The following is a 20,365-nucleotide window of genomic DNA, read 5'->3' as shown; positions in this document are numbered from 1 at the left end:
GTCTTTCAGGAGATCTGCCAGAAATGGGGATCTCCGGATGTGGACATCATGGCATCAAGGTTCAACAGGAAACTGAGCAAATTCATGTCCCGATCAAGGGACCCTCTGGCCTGTGGAACCGATGCGTTGGTTTGCCCTTGGCGTCCGTTCAATCTGCTGTACGCCTTCCCCCCCGTTACAGATGCTGCCCCGCCTGCTGCGCAGGATCAGGGTGGAAAACAAACCAATCATTCTGATGGCCCCCGCATGGCCCCGGAGGTCGTGGTACTCACTGATCGTGAGAATGTCAGTGGGCGAACCATGGACCCTTCCGCTTCGGCCAGACCTACTCTCTCAAGGCCCGATACTCCACCCTGCCTTACGGCATCTAAATTTGACGGCTTGGCGGCTGAATCCCTGATCCTCAGGGGTAGGGGCCTATCTAGCCAAGTTATTTCTACTCTGATTAAGGCTAGAAAACCAGTCTCCAGAGTAATTTATTACAGGGTCTGGAGGGCCTACGTAAGCTGGTGTGAGTCCCAGAGATGGCTTCCACGCAAATACACCATTGACGGGGTATTGCGTTTCCTCCAGATGGGGGTAGATAAGGGTTTGGCCTTAAGTACTATTAAAGGACAGATTTCTGCCTTATCAGTATGGTTTCAGAGGCCGTTAGCCACGCACTCTTTAGTTAAAACCTTTTTACAGGGGGTCTTACGCATTAATCCCCCCATCAAGTCTCCGGTTTGTCCGTGGGATTTGAATCTTGTGTTGTCGGCACTGCAGAAACAGCCATTTGAGCCTCTGGCAGAGGTTCCGTTAGTTTTACTGACTCGGAAGTTGGTATTTTTGGTCGCTATGGCTTCCGCTAGACGAGTTTCAGAGCTGGCAGCCTTGTCTTGTAGAGAACCTTACCTCATTCTACATAAGGATAGGGTGGTTCTCCGTCCACGTCCGTCTTTTCTGCCCAAGGTGGTGTCCAGTTTTCACTTGAACCAGGATTTGGTCCTACCATCCTTTTTTCCAAAGCCCTCTTCTAGAAAGGAAGGGTTACTGCACACCTTGGATGTTGTCAGGGCCATGAAGGCCTATCTCAAAGCTACAGAAGAGATTCGAGAGACGGATACATTGTTCATTCTGCCGGAAGGGCCTAAAAGAGGTCAGGCAGCAGCTAAAGCTACCATCTCTAGATGGATTAAGCAAGTAATCGGTCAAGCCTATGGCTTGAAGGGGTTGCCCCCTCCTTTATCAGTTAAAGCCCATTCTACTAGGGCCATGAGCGCCTCCTGGGCAGCACACCACCAGATCTCTATGGCTCAGGTTTGCAAAGCGGCAACCTGGTCATCGGTCCACACGTTCACAAAATTTTACCAATTGGACGTGAGACGAAGGGCCGATGCAGCCTTTGGACAGGCAGTGCTGCAGGCCGCGATTTGAGATCCTCTAGACTCGGGGCACCCTTGATTGATTGATGAATTAAATTAATCAGAATAATTATTTTTTGTTGGATTTATTATGATTTAAAGAATACTTTCTGAGTTAAATCTCCTGGCTGAGATGTCTCCCTCCCCTCATTGGAAGCATTGCTTTCGGACATCCCACATAGTAATGAATATGCCGCTCTGTGTCCCGTGATGTACGGAAAAGAAAAGGGGATTTTTAATACAGCTTACCTGTAAAATCCTTTTCTTGGAGTACATCACGGGACACAGAGCTCCCACCCCTCTTATGGGGAACATTTTGGGTGGCATACTGCTTGCTACAAAACTGAGGTACTCCTCCTATGGGAGGGGGTTATATAGGGAGGGGACTTCCTGTTTGAGATTGCCAGTGTCCATCACCTGAAGGTACTCCATATAACCCACATAGTAATGAATATGCCGCTCTGTGTCCCGTGATGTACTCCAAGAAAAGGATTTTACAGGTAAGCTGTATTAAAAATCCCCTTTTTCCTGCTCTCTGCAGTGTTGAGGTTGTTTCCCATAATGGCTCGGACTTCCTTCCCCTTATTGAAAAGAGGATTGGCCAGATCACACCGATCTTCATCGGTAAATGGCCTTGTGTTTAAATGTCTGTCTGACATTGCCTGCGGAGTGAGATTGGACTTTTTTTTTTTTTTTGCCCCATTTCCTCTGCAGCTAGCTTTTTGTGGTTGCTAGTTTTTGATTTCAGTTTTTGTTTGACAACAAACCCAAGTATGTCAGTTCAGGGAAAATGAGTCATGACTTGCGGGTTGGGTTGGAAAACAGACCAATTGCAGAAGACCGTTTAGTAGCTGCAGGTGGAATGTTTGTCAGGTCTTCAAACATACAAGTACTGATGTCACCCTGTAATAGGTAGGCAGTAATTGTAAAAGCATGTTTAAAGCTGGCCTTACACTCCAAGAACTAATGAAATTCATCAATGTTGGCTGCCTTCTAGGGAGTTCAGCAGCCAGTGGACGCAAGTGCTTTGTAGGGTTGCCACTATTCAAGCCAAACATTTTAGTGGTGCACAGCAACTTTGCATAAACTATAGCAGGGGTAGGCAACCTTTCAGAGGTTGCGATCTACCTAGGCACCATGTAGTTAATCAAAGATCCATTGCAGGAAGGGGGGGGGGGGGGGTTTGGAGCATTGGTGGCGGCCTTTAAATAGTGCTTTTTATTGAATGCATGAAGTCGGTTCCTACTACTGTGATGTCAGACTTCATATGTGAGTCGCACTGCTGTGCAATGCAACTTCAGCCATACATATTGTATGGCTGAATTCGCATTGCATTTGGACCAAACTTGTGCAGGACCCTTTTCTTGGTCTGTACCAGAATCAGATTACATGGGTGCAAAATGATTCCTGTCCGAATTGACAGTTCGCACTGTGATATGCAAACTGATCTGGGGGTGTCATTAACTTTGTATTGACACTCCCAGCAGTTCGCATAGGGCAGTGTGAACTGCCGGCAATAGACATGCGATGCAGGAACTGTACTGGATTAGCAGGATGCCTGCATTACTACAGTGTAAACAGTCATAGTGTCTTCTGTCCTGTATCAAACCATTCCCCCCAACATTAATGTTCTGTCCCTCCATCCCCCTCTACTGTTGTGCCATCTGCCCCCTTAATAGCGGTGATCTATGCACCCCACAATAGTGTCCTTTGCCACACCCCCCTCAACAGTAGTGTCCTCCCCTCTAGAGCAGTTCCCCTGTCGCTCCCAGCACACAGCTGTCGGTAGCGCTCTCCTACCTTGAGCTATTTTCACACTGTGGCGTCGCAGGTGTTGGTGGTAAGGTGCTGCTAAAAGCTTTGCATCGCTTTACAATCTTTGCGGCGCTTGCAGGGTGCCCTTTAACCCCTGCTGGCGGCCCAAAAAGGGTTAAAACTGCCCGCTTTGCCAGTGGATTGGAGGTGCTGCCCATTGATTTCAATGGGCAGGGGCACTTTAAGGGAGGTGTATACACCGCTCCTACAGCGCCTCAAAGATGCGGCTGTCAGGACTTTTTTGAGCATCCTGCCAGTGCATTGCTCCAGTGTGAAAGCCCTCAGGCTTTTTCACTGAAGTAAAAGGAGCGGCGCTTTGAAGGCACAATTTTTAGCGCTATAGCTCCTGCAAAGCGCCTCAGTGTGAAAGTAGCCTTACAGTGTCTGTACATCAGGAGTTGGCAAGCTTTTCTTTCTGTAGGAGCTCTTGTGACCAAGCAGTGGTTGGTGGTTCTCCTATGTTGTAATGTATGATTGAGAGGGTAGGATGACTTGTGGTGTTCATAGAGTACATGTAGTCAGTGACGCTCTAGGACAGAAAGTAGTATTGGCAGGACCACCAGGTGAAGGTAAGAAAAAAAATCCTGATAATACAAAACAAATGCAGACAAATATTGCCTATTTTCTTGGGTTTAGATGCACTATTCAGAGATTTAACTTGCTGCCAAATTGTACCTGGTACGTCATTTGACTTCAAGTGGTTGTACTAGGGTGGTGCCTATTGGTGCCGACGGTTGACTCTCCTGTAATAACCAGAGCGGCTATACAAAATTATAGCAACAGTATAAAAATGCATAATGCTCCTTTACAAAATGTCCTGTGCTAGTGCGCAAAGGTGACTGTGCAAACCACAATTGTCCCACACGTGCAGCATTGAGTGAGAAACTTGTAAAGCGCAACACATGCGAACTGAATCGCCTCTGGGCGCTGCATTGCCGTCAATGTCTGCTCATTGGCAGTAATTTTGGCACTAGACCTCCTCTGTACATCTAAAGTGGTTAACCTGTGAAGGCTTTTAAGGTATTGCCTAGTAAAATGTATGCTTTGGCACTTTTTTGTGCAGGCGTGCACAATTTTTTTTTTTTAACCATGTATTCTGTATTTTTGGAATTTTTTTTTTTTTTTGCAAATGACTGCATTTTATAAAGTTAGACATAAAAAAAAAATGCAAAAATTACCCATTTATTCTCTAGGGTCTCTGCTTTAAAAACATTTGGGGTTCTAACAAATTTTCTAGCAAAAACAGGTTTTCACATGGAAACAAAGTGCCAGAAAATTCCTGGTCTTAAAGTGGGTTAAACTGTCCCCTAATGTGAATGCAGAGACTGATTGGCACAGGGGCCCTCCAGCTACATGAACCTGTGGGGTAAATACTTGACAAAATAAGGGCCAGGACAGGGTTATAACTTTATTTCTTCTATAAATGTTCACATTACATTTGAACCCATACCTCTTCACATTCCTCTGCTCCTCTGAGAGGCTTATAAGGACCATACAAAATATTGTTTTTGCAGCACTTCAAGCTGAGGTTTTGAAGTTTTTGCGCAGAACTCCTACGTCAAACTATATAAGAGCCTTGTGGGTTTTTACCCTAGGATTCTTTAGTACAGCCATTCTTATTCTATCAGTGCCCTTCATTCTATGTTGCCTACAAAGTAACATTTTAGACCTCAACCACTCGCCGCAAAACTGTAATACTAAATACGTTTGTCAATATTCCAAACACAAAAGTTTATGGCTTCATTTCCATGGACGTTTTTACAGCCACTTTAGCCTTTTTTTTACAGCTTAAAACCGCCTGTCCATGTTTTTTATTTCAAACGCAGCGGTAGCGTTTTTTTAACGTCTGGCGTTTTTACAGCTCTACTCTGGAGCTTCAGAACGCCCTGGTCCTGCATTTTTTTTTTTTTTTTACAGCTCAAAAACGCCTATGCCATTTGCAGCAGCTCAAAAACGCCTATGTGGGCATGATGCCATAGAATAACATGGACAGGCGTTTTTAAGCTGTAAAAAAACGCTCAGAAAAGTGGCTGTAAAAACGTCAGTGGAAATGAAGCCTTTTTGTTGGAGGTTTTTTTATTTTATTTAAAAAAGTGTTTATGCTTGAACACATGCAGCTGAAGAAATTTGAGTCTCTTTACTGGACTTTATCTTCCCAAAAAATCCTCCTACACTTTACAATTGTACCTTACCCATGTCCGCAGTTTTCAGCAGCAACTATTTTCAAGGATAAAGGGCAACATTAAAACCAAAATATCTGAGCACCTTGAGAATTGCAACTAAATCAAATTAAATAATATTGAACCAGATATTGATGCGTTAGACCCTATACACACTATTACATTTTCTGCAGATTTTTGTCTTCAGATTTAGCAAAAACGTATGAGGTAAAACCGTAAGGCCTGGTTCACACCTATGCGAATTGAGTGCGGCTTAAACCGCATCCTATTTGCATAACGTTATAAAATTGATTTTAATGAGGCTGGTTCACATATGTGCATTCGCATTGCCCAAAAAAGTGTGCGTTTTCTAGGCATTGCGGTGTGAATTCAGGCCCATTATCTTCTATAGGCATGCATCTGATTTGCAGATGTGTTCATTTCTCATCAGAATTTCTCAATACGCTCCCCCTCCCCTCTCCCAAGTCTCCAAATTTGCAGCTAAAATGGAGATGATCTACTGAACAGTTCTCTTGCTGAGATGAGAGCTGGAATTTGCACTTCACAAGTGTGAATCCAGCCTTATGCCGCGTACACACGATCATTTTTTCGGCATGAGAAAAATGTTTTTTCCAACTTCATCATTAAAACAACGTTGCCCACACACCATCGTTTTTTAAAAAAAATGCTCTAGCAAAGCGCGGTGACGTACGACGGCCCTATAAAGGGTAAGTTCCATGCGGATGACACCACACTTGGGGCTGATTTTGTGTTAGTAAAAGACGATTCGCGCTTTTCTGTCTGTTACAGCGTGATGAATGTGCTTACTCCATTATGAACGGTAGTTTTACCAGAACGAGCGCTCCCGTCTCATAACTTGCTTCTGAGCATGCGCGGGTTTTTAACATCATTTTAGCACACACACGATGATTTTTTACAACCCGAAAAACATGGTTTCAAACGTTGTTAAATGCAGCATGTTCGAAAAAATTTGTCTTTCAGAACCCGGAAAATTATGTGAAGCTCACACGATCATTTTAAATGACTTTTTTTTTTTAAACTTTTTTTTTTTCATGCTGAAAAATGATTGTGTTTGTGTGTACACGGCATTAGAGTTTAAATTTTTGTTTGCAGTCAGGCCCTTGCACTACATAGGTATGGTAAATCTGCAGAAAATCTAATGGTGTGTATGGGGCCTTAGTTTATCAAAACTAGGATATTTGACACTGCCCTCTTTTTTTACTTTTAATCATAAGTTTATTACATGGGTCCATTATCTAGGTCTGTGATATGCCTGACTTTATTTTTTATTTTTTTGTTTTTGTAGGCAGGACACAACTTTGCCGAAAAAGATATGAAACATGTGCAGAAGATGTGTGGGACCGTCATTGAACATAAACATGGACATAAAAAACTGCCAATCAGGTGAGATGTTAAAATTGCCAGGTGAGATGTTCTATATATGTGCTGTAGCCAGGGGTGGACTGACAACTCATGGGTCCCCCAGGCAATAGAAGATTATGGGGCGCTGGGCTTACAGATGGCCACCAGGCCAGGAGGCAGTGCAGAGGCGGGGCAGCTAAAATCTCTGGATTTTCATATCAAAAGCATGTTGGTTTCGGACATATCGGAGACAGATGTAAAAAAACAAAGCTTTTTACATACTGTCCCTGGTTTTACTAAGCCTGGCAACCCTGATGGGGCCCCCTAGTGGCATGGGGCCCTTGGGCAGTGCCCGAGTGACTCAATGGTCAGTTAGCCCCTGGCTGTAGCCATATAGGTACAGTATCTCACAAGTACACTCCTCACATTTTTAAATTTTATTATATCTTTTCATGTGACAACACTGAAGAAATGACACTTTGTTACAATGTAAAGTAGTGAGTGTACAGCTTGTATAACAGTGTAAATTTGCCATCCCCTCAAAATAACTCGACACACAGCCATTAATGTCTTAGGGGTGTACTTTTGTTGCCAGCTAAGTGAAAATGTCCAAATTGGACCCCATTAGCTATTTTCCCTCCCCTAGTGTCATGCAAGTCGCATGACACCAAGGACTCTGATGTGAATTAAAAGCAGGTGTGATCAGTTTAGTATTGCTTTCATGCTGGTCACTGGAAGTTCAACATGGCACCTCATGGCAAAAAACTGAGGATCTGAAAAAAGAATTGTTGCTCTACATAAAGATGACCTAGGCTGTAAGAATGGCAAGACCCTGAAACCTAAACTGCAGCACGGTGGCCGAGACCATACATCGGTTTAACAGGACGTTTCGCTTAAAACAGGCCTCGCCATTGTTGCTCAAAGAAGTTGAGTGCACATGCTCAAATTGTCTCTGGGAGATGTACGAGTGCTGCCAGCATTGCTGCAGAGTTTTATGGGGGGGGGGGGGGTGTCAGCCTGTCAGTGCGTCAGTGCTCATTCACTGCATCAAATTGGTTTGCATGGCTGTCGTCCCAAAGGGAAGCCTCTTCTAAAGATGCACAAAGCCTGCAAACAGTTTTCTGAAGACAAGCAGACCAAGGACATGGATTACTGGAACCATGTCCTGTGGTCTGATGAGACCAAGATAAACTTATTTGGTTCAGATGGAGTCAAGCGTGTGTGGGGACAACCAGGTGAGTACAAAGACAAGTGTTTCTTGCCTACAGTCAAGCATGGTGGTGGCAGTGTCGAGGTCTGGGGCTGCATGAGTTCTGCCGGCACTGGGGAGCTACAGTTAATTGCGGGAACCATGAATGCCAACATGTTCTGTGACATACTGAAGCAGAGCATGATCCCCCTACCTTCGGGGACTGGGCTGCAGGGCAGTATTCCAACATAAGGTCCCCAAGACGACCACTGCCTTGCTAAAGAGGCTGAGGGTTAAGGTGGACTGACCAAGCATGTCTCTAAACCTAAACCCTATTGAGCATCTGTGGGACATCCTCGCATGGAAAGATGGAGGAGCACAAGGTCTCTAACATCCACCAGCTCTGTCCTCGGAGGGGGAAGAGGACTTTGGTGGCAACCTGTGAAGCGCTGAACTCCATGCCCAGGAGGGTTAAGTGCTGGAAAACCAATGGTGGCCACACAATATTGACACTTTGGACCCAATTTGGACATTTCCACTTGGGGGTATACAGCAAACTTACACTGTTATACAAGCTGTACACTCGCTATTTTTACTTTGTAGCAAAGTGTCATTTCTTCAGTTGCATGAAAAGATATAATTTTACAACATGTGAGGTGTAATCACTTTTAGGGATACTGTAAACCAGAGTGATTCGTAGGATGTCAAAAGTGCCATGCTAGTATATACAATATCTCCTTCAAACATGTTTGGGCATGTTTTTTGGCATTAAACAGCCTGTGTGAAAGGACGCTTGCGCAATCGGGTCCACTTGTCAGCTTTTTAGGCAGACCTGATCAATCTATTAACCCCTATGGAGTGGTGGATGTCGGCAGTGGCATATCGGCTGACGCCTGCTGCTATCCTGTCCACCACATCCAAACGGTTATTGGTCCCATTTTCCATCCATGGATTAGTTTAAAATGAACAAGCAGTCTGTCTTTTGCTTCCCCCATAGAGGACAGTGGAACTCTGCCCATCTTCACTCTGCTCATTGTGCAGAGATTGACCTGTCATCCACCTGTTTAGCAGGGATCAGTGGGGTGTGTTTATTTTTTTTTTTTCTCCCTCCTGAGCACATGAAGTCCATCAAATGAAGGTGCCTGTGTGAGAGGTCTAAGGAGTATGAGTCACTTGGTGCACACATGTCCCACAACCTCAGAGTAGCGTGCAAGGTCTAGATGTACTAAGATTCGTAGGATACATTTTTTTTTTTTTTCCCTGGTTTCTTGATAAACCAGCTATTTAACCACTTCCTACTGTGCATTGTCATGACACCCGCAGGAACCCAATGTTTCTCCAGGAGGGCATCATGACGTCCACACTGGTATAGGGGGTGCACATCACTCGGGAGTGTGTGCCCGGCGGCTGCAATGTCCGCCAGGCACCTGTGATTGCTCATCACAGAGCAGGGATGTGGCTCTGTGTGACTGGAGCCAGTGCAGGAGGTTGGCCAGCTCTTGATTGCATATTGGGGGGGGGGGGGGGGGAGTGCTTAAAGCTGTTTGAAAGTTCATGCTGGAACCTCCCACCTGTCTACATTTTTACTGCTGCCCCAAGACCTATCCGACCTTTCCCATTGACTTGGTTTAGTCGGAGTAGGCAAATAATGGGTACTTCTAGGCTGTAGTGCATTTAGGTTTTGTGCTGCCCTAGGCCTGACTAAACTCGTGTACCCCCTAATTTAATATGGCCCACCCCTTTTTTCAAGGCCACACCCCTTGCTGACATCCCTGAAATTTTTAAGTGGGGACACTAGTTTTGAGGACCTGGGGAGGGGGGGGCAAGAATTCCCTTAATTTGCATAGATTTCCTTTCACTTCCTGTTTGGCTATGGGGCAGGAAGTGAAGGGAAATCTCTGCAATGGGACAGGGATGGTAAAGAGGTTATAACCCTCCCTTACTCCAAAATGAAAAAGTGTTGCCTATAGTTTTACTTTAAACACAAATTTCTGATAATTTTATGGAGAGGACTAAGAATATATAACCATGCCAATGGTGCATCAGTAACATATATAGCCCAGTAAGGAAGGTTTGTGATCCAGGATGATAGGATGTCAAAATTAGAAGCAGCGCCCGCCCCCCACAGTTGCGGAATGCTGACCACCTGCATACCGGAAGCAGTGCGGCCGCTTTATGGTGGCGCTAGACTAATTTGCCTCAGCCCAGTCCTTCCATTAGACTGGTGCTACATTAACAGTGTAGCGCAAGCCGGCGGGGACTCTTTCCGTGCTGGCCTGGGCCTTGTTGGCCTAATCCAGGATACAGCATTGCTTCCGTGTGTGTATCTGACTGTGTTGGCCCTTGGCTCTATGACCCAGCACTGTCGGATGCAGGTAAAAAGATCCTAGTCCCTCTTTTCTACTAGAAGAACTTGGAGATTACACACAACTGTTTTTTATATTTATTTTTTTTTTTTCTTGAATTTTCTTTGCTTAATTTTTTGTCTTGTCAGTTTTCTCTTGGTTATTTTGTTCTAATAGGTCCTAATGACTTTTCCACTTCAGGTACACCTTTTCTGACCGTATGGTTCTACCAGACCAATTCGACTCTCGGGAAGCCTGGCCAAACTGCCCAACTATTAAAGAAGTTAGAGACCAGGGCTCATGTGGCTCTTGCTGGGTAGGTACTTGTACCAATGTTCTACATCTTGTCTCCTTTATACAGTCGTAGTGGGAAGGGAGTGACTTGCTCACTCTACTTCTGTCATGATATAGCCCATTGTGTATACAGTGGTTAATAAATTATACCTGGGCCCCAATCTGTCTTCAATCCAAGGGCTCACTGCCCAGACTGAAGCAGATGCGCAATTGTAAAAACTAACTTCTGGTGACTAGTTTTTTTTTTTGTTTTTTTTTTAAGGTCTCGACCCTGTTCATAAAAAGTGATTAATGTCTGATGTGGTTTATGTTGCCCTCTTATTCATAGTTCTGCAGTTATCAGTTATTCTAGGCAGCCTTTAAACTTGCCTAGAAACGACTAAACAACCCGGTGTACATGTACAGATAATATAGGAGAAAAAATGCCCAACTGCTCCTAAAGATCCGTTGACCGGCAGCAGTGTACATGAGGCTTCATTATACAAGCAGTACATCACTATTGGAGGCTTAATCGGTTTTAAAGTTTGTATTTAACCAGTCCTGTACATATATGGCTTCGCCCGGGAGAGCCAGAACAGAAGTGTTAACCACTTAAGACCTGGACCATTATGCAGGTTAAGGACCTTGCCCCTTTTTGCGACTTGGCACTGCGTCGCTTTAACTGACGATTGTGCGGTCGTGCGACGTGGCTCCCAAACAAAATTGGCTTTTGTTTTTTGTTTTTTTCTCACAAATAGATTTTTCTTTTAGTGGTATTTGATCACCTCTGCAGTTTTTTTTTATTTTTTTTTTGCGCTATAAACAGAGCGTCAATTTTGAAGAAAATGCAATATTTTTTACTTTTTGCTATAATAAATATCCCCAAAAAGGTGTGTGTATATATTAACATTTTTTTTTCCTCAGTTTAGGACGATACGTATTCTACCCATTTTTGGTAAATAATCGCAATAAGCGTTTATCGGTTGGTTTGCGCAAAATGTATAGCGTTTACAAAATGGGAATAGTTTTATGGCTTTTTTTTTTTTTTTTTTTCTACGAATGGCAGGGATCAGCTTTTTTATTTTTTGTGACTGCGACATGGCGGACACATTGAACAATTTGGACACATTTTTGGGACCATTGTCATTTTCACAGCGAAAAGTGTTTTAAAAATGCAGAGATTACTGTGAAAATGACAATTGCAGTTTAGAAGTTAACCAATAGAGGGCACTGAAGGGGGTCAAGTGTGACCTTGTGTGTGTTTCTAACTGTAGCGGGACGTGTGATGTCAGTGGTTGTCTTTCCCCACGGCTGGGCCTTAAAGAGACGCATACATGTACGTGGATGTGCCATTCTGCCGACGTATATCGGCGTGAAGGGGTGGTTAAACGCACAAATCCCTGTGCTGTTGAGGAGACGGTCTGTTTCTGTAGTAGGAACAGCAATCTATCATCTCTCCTAATTGGTCCCTTCCCCACAGTGAGGTAACACTAAACCCCCCCTTCTCTGCCAGTGACATTATACAATAATCGCTGAATATTTATTGCACTGATCGCTCTATAAATGTCAATGGTCCCAAAAATGCCAAGTGTCCGATCTGTCCGTCGCAATACCACTAAAAATCGCAGATCGCCAGCATTACTAGTAAATAAAAATGCCAGAAATCTCTTCCAGTTTGTAGACGCTTTAACTTTTGCTCAAACCAGTCAATATACGCTTGAGTTATTTTTGGTAAAAAAAAGTAGAATACATATTCTTAAACTGAGGAAGAAACTTTTATTTTTTTGATAGTGATATTAATTATAGCAAAATATTTTTTTTTGGCACAAATAAACCGCAGAGGTGATCAAATGACACCAAAAAGCTCTATTTTGGGGGGGTGAAACGACGCAAATTTTGTTTGGGTACAATGTCGCACAACCGCGCAATTGTAGCAATGCAGTGCCGAATTGTAAAGTGCTCTGGTCAGGAAGGAGGTAAAATCTTCCAGGGCTGAAGTGGTTAATGGTTTTGTCTATAAAGTTGCCATTTCTGTTTTAAGCTCAATAGATTGTTATACAAGGTGATGGTTTACAATTACTTTTAGCAGTTGATTAGCTGGGGGTACAAGTAGCAAAATGCCCACTTCCAAGCAAACTCGGTTTTGTACTAGTAGGCTTTATTTATTTTTCTGGTCAGATTTAAGGGTCTTGCAGAGGTCTGAAGCAATTCTTTATTTTAGGCTTTTGGGGCTGCGGAAGCGATTTCAGACCGAACTTGTGTGCACTCAAAGGGAAAGGTGAATGTGGAGGTGTCTGCTGAGGATCTGCTTTCCTGCTGCGGGATGGAGTGTGGATCGGGGTAAGTCTTCAGTGGGAGCTCTATATAGAGTACACGTGTGCCTTATTGATCTCGGTTGGTTTAATTCAAGCTATGGAATATTTTTGAATTATACTTTGTCAAATATTCAGTTGCCTTTATTGATGGGTTACCAGTAGCATGGTCTATAGCAGGGATATGCAATTAGCGGACCTCCAGCTGTTGCAGAACTACACGTCCCATGAGGCATAGCAAGACTGACAGCCACAAGCATGACACCCAGAGGCAGAGTCATGATGGGACTTGTAGTTTTGAAACAGCTGGAGGTCCGCTAATTGCATATGCCTGGTCTATAGTGTCGGCATCGGCGCCCACTACATAGCCAGGTTTCTTCATTTGTCTTCTTGATACTGCATCCTCCCTAGCGATCAGATAAATTGCTTTGAGTCAGCAATTTGGAAGAGCACTTGTACTGAGGAAGCATATTGCCCTCTACTATTGAAAATGCAACTTTCTTGGCATTATGTCCTGATCAAGGGGGTGAGCTCATGTTTTTCATAATCAAGTACTTGGTGAATAAGACTCTTGGTGGGTTTTTTTTTTTCATGTCTTCCACGTCACTTAAGTACACTTTCTATTTTTGCACAAGGCGATTCCAATAAACGGAGTATCCAAAAATTAACTTCAATGACATTTTCAAATGTATTGAGAGATGAGAATATATATATATATATATATATATATTCGTATTTAGATTTGTTTTCATTTAAAGAAACATCTGTAAATTATGGTTGGTAAAAAAATTATTGGGTTATTGCATATCATGATTTCATATTCTATCTAGAAGGAAGTGCTCTAAGAGGAGGTGGAGTTAAACCATGTAACGGAGTTTAGGGTCAGGAAGGAGGAAGTGTCTAAGGCCCCATACACACGATAGAATCCATCCGCTGAAAAATCCCAGCGAATGGGTTTCAGCGGATAGATCCTATGGTGTGTACACTCCAGCGGATCTGTTTCCGCGGATATTTCTCCCCTGGGATGGATTCCAGCAGATCGAAGATTTGTTTAGCATGTCAGCGAATATATCTGCTGGAATCCATCCCAACGGATGGATCCGCTGGTCTGTATAGACTCACCGGATCCATCCGAAGGGATCCCCCGCATGCGTCGTAATGATTCGACGCATGCGTAGAATTCCTTATGACAGCGTCGCGCAAGTCGCTGCGTCATAATCGCGGCGATGGCGCGACACGTCCTCGCAAGAGGATTTCGGCGCGGATTTCAATGTGATGAGTACCATCCATTGCAGAGAAATCCGCTGAAATCCTCGGATTTATCCGCGGAAACGGTCCGCTGGACCGTATTCGCGGATAAATCCTCTCGTGTGTATGGGGCCTTAGAGTTGTGTGTGTGGTTTTTTCTTTTTTGCAAGCGAAATTCTGAGTATGGACCCTTCCATAGTAAATGGCTTTATCTAAGATGAGTCAATATGGGCCAGAAAGTAAACTTGCAGTACCCTAGGAATCCTTTGTCATGCATTTAATGTTTTATTATTTTTAATAAAAACATATCTGGGGGGGGTGTTTTATGATTGTTGTATATTCAATTTGAAGCTTCCTTGGCTCTTGAGGAGTGGGGGAATCGGGTTTGAGTGGGCCTAATCCATGGAATGTAGTGTTAGATTACTGGCCCTCAATTAAAAATCCTCTAACCTGAGGACAGATGAGTCATAAAATCAGAATCCAAATCTGAATTTTGAAGGAATTGGACCTTCGGTGTGGATTTTATCTAGCTCTATGGAAATGAGAGCCTATTTTAACAATGTTACTGAGCCTTTTCTCATTGCTTTAGCTGTAATGGTGGATATCCATCTGGAGCCTGGAAATACTGGACTAAGAAAGGTCTTGTGTCCGGGGGACTGTATGACTCCCATATTGGTGAGTGTTCTGCTGTTATGGCTTGTTCTATAGACCTTTGTTTTCATGGGAGCTGACTAATGTGAAATTCAAATCTCTCTTCAGGTTGTAGGCCATACTCTATCCCTCCCTGCGAGCACCACGTCAATGGCTCCCGCCCATCCTGTCAGGGAGAGCACGGTGACACTCCAGAATGTGTAAAGAAATGTGAGGCTGGCTATGGACCAGACTATAGTACTGATAAACACTTTGGTAAGTGGCCTTTAGCATCCTGACTGCCTAGCTGATCCTGGATATAGTATGTCAAATCTGGCCTTTACACTGGGATTTGCGTCTGTTGGCTGCAATAAAAACGGCTTCCCATTAGCTTGCTTATCCAGACTGGGTGAAGTCATGGAACACTTGGTGCAAATCCTATAACTATCGTTCGGGGGGGGGGCTTTAACTCCTTAACCCCCCCCCCGAACCCCCAGACCTTTTTGTCCATGGCTTCCCTGCTGCTCTATTCAGCTGTTTGTGGAAAAAACTACTTTAAATGTTGTGGGGAAGTATTCTGCAAGCACCCCCAATCCTTTGGTATCTAAAAAAAAAATCGTGAAACATCATGGGGCCTATACCAGGCCCTTGGGTCTAGTATGAATTCGGAGGGGACCCCACACCAAAATGTTGTTGGAATCTGGAAACCCCCTTTGACAAGGGAGGGCAGATCCCCCCTCCCCGCCATGTGAATGAGTATGGGGTTAAATACCCATTCACCAAAAGTAGTGGTGTTAAATAGTTTTTGACAAGTCTTTTATTAAAATTCTTCTCCTTCGCTTCTTCCGGTCCTCCACCTTCTCCCACATCTTCTTTCTCCGGTCTGCTGCTCCTTCCGCTATTCTGTCTCTGTCCAGTATTCCTCTGCCGACAACCCTCCTCCAATACTGCGTCCCGCTGATCTGTTGGCGCCGATGTCCTGCATTTCTTAAATAGTGATGGGGGCGTGGCAATCTTATTGCGTTCAGAGGCCATGCCTCCTTGTGACATAAACGCCCGAGGCATGATGAGTCTGTGATGTCACAAGGGGCATGGCCTCTAGATGAAATAATTCGGACATCGGCGCCAACGGATCAGCAGGACACAGCATCAGCGAGGGGTGGCAGAGGAAGAATACCAGACAGAGCGCAAGAGAAAGCGGGGGGAGAAGACTGGAGGATGAAGATGGGTGGGAGAAGATGGAGAATAGACTTGTCAAACTGTTGTTTTTTTTTTTTTTTTTTTTTTTTTTTTTTACTCGGCTGATAACTCATCGGTTGTCAAGGACGTGGCGGCTGTCTTCCTGGCCCCCTCCTTGGCAACTAGCTAAATACAATGTAAAATGCAAAATCACAGCAAGCACTGCAGAAACGTTCAAAACCAACATGCATAGATGTGAATCAAGCCTAGATGTGTATAACCTAATCAATCCTCATAGTTGAGGTTCTCCCTCCCGCTTATTGGAGACCGACACTGAACTGCATACTCAAGATGAGGTTGAACCAGTGTTGAGGGGTAGAATTGACCTCTGGATTGTGTGCCCTTAATGCATGAATATTCTGCAAGCACCCCAAATCCTTTCCATCAAATTCTCATGTTTTTTGACACCCAAGTGCATAACTTTACAATTCTCAATATTAAGCCTCATCTGCCACATAGCTGCCCGATGCTTTATTTTATCAGTCTTCTCTGTGCATTTTTAGGCTTCCGTGTAGTCCATTAAATTATGTGCGATAAACTTGGTGTTCATCTGCTGTGTAACCTTTCTCAAAGATGAGATTGACACCCCCCCAACATTCTTCAAATCTCATGATGGGCCCTCATTGGCTTTGTGGTGCCTGTTCTGTCATACAGGCAGTATTGCCACCTTGGTGACTTGCCAATGAGATGTATCATGTGCAGAGGATGTTATAGTTTCTACTTTTTAAATTTCATAGGTGGGGATGCCTACAGTGTCGACAATAACCAACAGGAGATCATGGCTGAGATTTACAAGAATGGCCCAGTAGAGGGCGCCTTCACGGTGTATGAAGACTTCCCTAATTACAAATCTGGTAAGAGCCTGACATTCATGACTTCTGTAAAGCCTCTTTGTGGCTCAAGACAGCTTTGTTGTGGCAGCCTGTACTTCTACCAGTTCTATGCTCCTGTGAGGATGTTTTGAAGACTATGACAGTACTTTTGTTTGTGGGGTAAATGAGGACAGAAGGGCCACAGAGGGCAAATGACTATTATACTGCACTTGTGTCGGTAGGCCTGCACATGCACCTATAGACACTTTAACATACAACCTCTGAACACAATTTTTCTATATTTAGAGAAGGGTGAATTTGGTTTTGTTAGATTTTTATTCTGTACCAGAATTTTTTTCGAGGAGAATACTTGTTTGAAAATTGGGTGGGATTTGCACTCTATGGAGTTTCCCACTTTTCAGTCTCGGGACAGGAAATGCAGTGCCTTTCCCTATGGGACTTCACTTAAAGATGCAAGTGTTCTATAGTGATGAGATGTGTAGGGGCTTTAAAATGAGACGGGGGGGGGGGGGATGCTTTTATGAAAGGTGCACCAAAATGTATGGAAAGTTTCCTAAATCTGTGTATTTCAGCCAAATGTCCATAGATCAATGCAGTACTCTATTCTGTTCTAGGTGTCTACCAGCACACAACTGGAGAGGAAATTGGTGGCCATGCTATTAAAGTCATTGGCTGGGGAGTAGAAAACGGAACTCCATACTGGCTTTGTGTCAACTCCTGGAACACAGACTGGGGTGATAACGGTATGATATGTCTGGTGGTATTTCTTCATAATGTAGCGTCACTAGATCAAGGCAGATTGGTTTTTCACAGGATTGCGCCACTGTAGCTACTGAAGTGCAGCCATGGACAACACAAATTTATTTGGGTTGTAATGGCAGTTGGGGGGGGGGGGGGCCCAGTTAAAGCTAAATATTTCACTTGGTTTGTTAAAACTTGGACTGCCTTGCTAGGTGACCCTGGCTGTCTAGTATTTTCAAAAGACCATGGTGTTTTAAAAAACTTAAGCCCTCTATGTGACTTCTGTCCACCTCCTACCAGATGAGGTTTAAACACTTAAGGACCGCCTAACGCCCATTATACGTCGGTAGAATGGCACGGCTGGGCACAATCGCGTACCTGTACGTGATTGTTTAAAGCCCAGCCGGGCGCGCGCCCGCGACCCGGTCTGAAGCTCCGTGGCCGCAGGACCCGATCGCCGCTAGAGTCCCGCGATCGGTCCCCCCAGAGCTGAAGAATGGGGAGAGCTGTGTGTAAACACAGCTTCCCCGTTCTTCACTGTGGCGCCGTCATCTATCGTGTGTTCCCTAATATAGGGACACACAATCAATGACGTCAGACCTACAGCCACACCCCCCTACAGTTAGCAACACAGATGAGGTCACACTTAACCCCTTCAGCGCCCCCTTGTGGTAAAATCACAAACTGCAATTGTCATTTTCACAGTAAACTATGCATTTTTAATATATAGCAACAAGTAAAAAATATTGAATTTTTTTCAAAATTGTCGCTCTTTTTGTTGGCATAAAAACCGCAGAGGTGATCAAATACCACCAAAAAGCTCTATTTGTGGGGTGAAAAAAGGACGCCAATTTTGTTTGGGAGCCACGTCGCACGACCGCGCAATTGTCAGTTAAAGCGACGCAGTGCCGAATCGCAAAAAGGGGCCTGGCCCTTTATCTGCATTTTGGTTAAGCTAAGTCATCAGGCCAAGGGGTGGTAGCCCAAAGAAGATGCTTGCCAATTTCCAAAGCAGAGCTCTGAATTTTGGCTGGCCCAGACAGTAACAAAGTTCATATTTTGTGTACCTAATTTGCTATGTACTCACTGGCTTTTTTTTCTTCTTCACTTCTGCCAGGTCTCTTCAAGATTCTGCGTGGACAGGACCATTGTGGAATAGAGTCTGATATAGTTGCTGGAGTTCCAAAAGAATAATATCCTATCCTGGTCCCTCTTCCATCAGAGCTCCAAGGCTTGAGTTGTTTTTTATCCAAAACTTTAGCAGAAACCACTATTTTAATTGCATTTTAATGGGACGGTTTTTATCTGAAAGCACGTGATGGAATTTATGGCTCTAATTGCCTTACTGGCTCAACTGGGCCATCTCACCAAACAAGCTTCCAGAACAATTAAGATGCCAACTTAACCAGTGCTAGTATTCAGGGTTCTAGCATACTGGCAGACAATGCCACTTTTATGTGCAGTGCTGCTCCAAACTTTTTTTTTTTTTGCACTGCAACTGTTTTTTATTAAATCTTATTTTCCCCCTGTCCTTTTAATCCACCTTCCCAAAACTACTAAAGTAGAACAACTTTCTTTTAAATTGTATTGTAAGGCAGGTCCATGACATGGCAATCATTGGTTCTACCAACTTCCCTATCAAACAAAATTTGTTGCCGTTGTACAGAGCTTAGAAACCAAATTGCTGTGCAGGCAAACCTTGTGGAAGTGGGTAGAATGGTCCCTTAGCAGCTGCCTTGGTGAAAGTTCCACCAATAGTCTTTAGGTATTGTACGCTTTGTCTGAAACACTTGCTTAGCTTTCATGTGTCTACTGTTCCATGCCAAATGGTAAAACTAGCTTTTGGAAATGGCAGTTTTAAGAAAGGCGCGAGTCTAGCTGGGGTACAGCAACAATGCGCAGTTTAATGATCTTCTGTTGGGTTTTAAACAGATTATATTTCATACATAAAGCGGGCCTGGCAGTATAAAGCAACAATATTTTGTAAACCTGTTTGTTCTATTTGAAAGCAAGAAGCCTGATTGGGATACAGTTTTGTGTTCTGTGCAAAAGTTCTAATGGAAGTGTGTGCAATAACCTGACTGGTGTCCTATTGGGTAATTTTTAGTTCTGCCTTTTTACTACAAATTATTGAACAAGCTGATTGCATTACTGGCCAGATTATAGGGGTGGTTTTTATTTTTTTTTGTGCTAAATGTAAATTTTGTTTGCCAATAAAATGCCTTGTCTTCCTTTTAATATTTGGTTGGTTTTGTTGTGTGCATGACTACATTAATTCCTTTTAAAGACTTTGTAAGCCTCTTCAAATAACGTCTAATGCAATAATGTTGTAAAGGGTATTGTACTCTCCAGTGGCTTCAACCTCCCTCAGTTCCAGTGCTGCAGCCTACATCAGTGTTTTTTTTTTTTTTTTTAAAGTGTATTTTGTGTGTGTACTCGAGAGAGGAGACGGACTGCAGGAGTTGGGAGTAGGCAGGCCTCCCCAGAGGCAATCTGCCATCTTTCTCCATGCCCCGGGTGGCAATGGCGGGTGCGTGAGGGGGTCCTCCCACACAGCCCGCCCTACCTGCTCCGCTTTGAAGCCCAACGGGGCAGAGGGACTCCCTATAAGGGAGTGAGAGGATTAGCCCGCTCAACCAGCCCAGTTAGTCCTTTGCCTCTCTTTTTAGAGACCGCGTGGTCAATGTGCGTGCATGTTAACCCAATTTCAAGTAAGTGTGGTGGTTTTTGTGGGAGGGGGGTGGGCGTACTAAGCACAGGCTTACCTCGCATAGCACACCCACCGGGAGCCGGGC

General features: G+C 44.0%; 1 protein-coding gene across 1 annotated transcript in view; it reads left to right on the top strand.

The window, feature by feature from the left end:
• Positions 1 to 19,803, top strand: part of CTSB (cathepsin B) — a 33,469-nt gene extending 13,666 nt beyond the window's left edge. Inside the window, exons 3-10 of the mRNA XM_040348359.1 lie at positions 6,705 to 6,802; positions 10,496 to 10,610; positions 12,789 to 12,907; positions 14,717 to 14,802; positions 14,887 to 15,033; positions 16,734 to 16,850; positions 17,444 to 17,572; positions 18,688 to 19,803. Of these exons, the coding sequence (XP_040204293.1) occupies positions 6,705 to 6,802; positions 10,496 to 10,610; positions 12,789 to 12,907; positions 14,717 to 14,802; positions 14,887 to 15,033; positions 16,734 to 16,850; positions 17,444 to 17,572; positions 18,688 to 18,764 (888 nt within the window). The 3' untranslated portion in view covers positions 18,765 to 19,803. The remainder of the gene's footprint in view (positions 1 to 6,704; positions 6,803 to 10,495; positions 10,611 to 12,788; positions 12,908 to 14,716; positions 14,803 to 14,886; positions 15,034 to 16,733; positions 16,851 to 17,443; positions 17,573 to 18,687) is intronic.
• The last annotated feature ends 562 nt before the right edge of the window (positions 19,804 to 20,365 follow it).

This window comes from Rana temporaria, chromosome 4 (genome assembly GCF_905171775.1).
Source record: "Rana temporaria chromosome 4, aRanTem1.1, whole genome shotgun sequence".
In the NCBI taxonomy this organism is placed as follows: domain Eukaryota; kingdom Metazoa; phylum Chordata; class Amphibia; order Anura; family Ranidae; genus Rana; species Rana temporaria.
The sequence above is the reverse complement of the archived record's forward strand: the minus strand, read 5'-3'. Positions and strand labels throughout refer to the sequence as shown.